The following is a 1,858-nucleotide window of genomic DNA, read 5'->3' as shown; positions in this document are numbered from 1 at the left end:
AGAAAGTTTTTTAAATTTCAAATTCTTTGTTACTGACTGAATTTTCCTGGAGTTGCATGATAAATCGGAGAATTCCAGATGCACTCTCCGAGTAAACAAAAATCATGACATACCCCAAGACTCAGCTTCAGTGGTACGAGTAAATTCATTAAATACGAATGAATCAGAGATGACAAAAAAAAAATTGAAAAAAAAAAAGCGCAGGCGCATGCGACACTCACGGTGGACATCGGATGCGAGTAGGTTGTGGTGTTGGAGTGTGGGCGTGCTAGGGAGGACCTGCAAGATAACCTGAGGCGGCGGCGGTGCTCCGGGCGATGGTACTAGTATACGTGGTTTGCCCGGAGACACCGATTCACTCGCCTCATGTGTCCTATCGTACGACGATTTAAAACCATTAGAATATCTTCGATGCTGGCTATCACCAATTCCAATTGTACCATTCCCTCCTGATCCAGCTGCCACTGTTGCTGATAGAGTTGTCGGTGTTGTCAGGGTTGTGGCACCTGTGCCTGGTCCCGATGCGTTGCCCATTTGGGTTGTCGATGTGTCACCTTTGTTGTCCACCACCACTTGAGAGGGATCTGATGATTTGTCCTGATTGTTTGCCACTACAAACGCTGAATTCTCCTCTTTTGTAATACTCATGTAGTAGCATGTGTCCGTTTTCTTCATTATGTGACGAGGACCTGAGAATTATTCACTTTTAATATCTACTTTTCTACCTACTGAGGAATCAATACGTGTGACATTAAATAAATAAATAGATTTAGTCTGTTTATTTATCTATTTTATTCAGATTATCATAGCAATTATTTTAATCAATTTAGACGATTAGTTTTACTTTTATTTGAATTTGTTTATTTGAATTGATCATATTATAATTATAATAATTATCATTATAATTATAACAATAAAAATGATTGTTGTAGAGTACTTGAGGGAATTGGCTGTAGCATAAAATAATAGCTGCAGGAGAATAATTTCCACGTTTTTACAACCGAACTTTAACTCAGCCCCGATTTAATTTAATTATTCGCATAAATCGTTCATTACCTGGATTAAGTAGAATAGTATCTTCATAAAACTCTGGTAATTCTGCTGGTCTGACAGCGACAAGAGCAACTCCATATTTCCGATGAGAGTGAAATGACGCGTAAGTAAACGATTTTCCCTCGTACTCCCCGAAAAATCTCGAGTCACCCAGAGTGATGTGATATATTTCATTGCCAGAACACTTGCCATAAAGCCGGTGCCATTCCTCCTGCGATTGTTGTCCCTCCCTGACATTTTCAAGAAAATAACCGACAATTAGGGTGAATGCTAAATTATTAAACATCTCGACTCGTGAATTTCGGAGTGGTATAAGAATACTAACTGTCCCCGTGATGTATGCAGGAGTAACGTAACTAGGGTTGAAGCACCAGGACAAGTACAATTGTTAGCCAAAAGTGCATATTTGAACTCATCCTCGCACACGACGTGCTCAGCAAATTTAACGTGAAGTTTGTTCTCAGGACGGAAAATCTGTACGTACTGAGGTACATTTGGAGCAAAATCCTTTACAGCCCATGATCTAAAATTTTTATTCATTGTAAACTCTGATCATCTTTTTTTATAAATTACAACATTTGATTTCTGATTGATTGATTAATGTTTATTACTGTGGATTAAATTGTACAAAAAGGAAGATGATGAATCCATCATGATGAAATTCACAGGATATTTAGAACCTTAACTTCTAAATGGAGCTCTAATGTTTAAAAACAATGTTGACAGTTCAATGATGAGAGAAATGAAAGCATCGGACGGACCTGAGGATTGTATGCTCATCAGCGGCAGTTTTATCAGCATAATT

The 1,858-nt window shown here is 38.2% G+C and overlaps 1 protein-coding gene across 1 annotated transcript in view; it reads right to left on the bottom strand.

The window, feature by feature from the left end:
• Positions 1-221: 221 nt before the first annotated feature.
• Positions 222-1,858, bottom strand: part of LOC105273013 (potassium channel subfamily T member 2-like) — a gene marked incomplete at both ends in the record, with an annotated part of 4,400 nt that continues 2,763 nt past the window's right edge. Inside the window, 4 exons of the mRNA XM_011315249.1 lie at positions 222-689; positions 1,057-1,283; positions 1,379-1,576; positions 1,815-1,855. Of these exons, the coding sequence (XP_011313551.1) occupies positions 222-689; positions 1,057-1,283; positions 1,379-1,576; positions 1,815-1,855 (934 nt within the window). The remainder of the gene's footprint in view (positions 690-1,056; positions 1,284-1,378; positions 1,577-1,814; positions 1,856-1,858) is intronic.

The sequence above is a fragment of the Fopius arisanus genome, unplaced genomic scaffold (assembly GCF_000806365.1).
Source record: "Fopius arisanus strain USDA-PBARC FA_bdor unplaced genomic scaffold, ASM80636v1 scaffold00629, whole genome shotgun sequence".
NCBI classification, from domain to species: domain Eukaryota; kingdom Metazoa; phylum Arthropoda; class Insecta; order Hymenoptera; family Braconidae; genus Fopius; species Fopius arisanus.
This window is presented reverse-complemented; position numbering and strand designations above follow the sequence as displayed.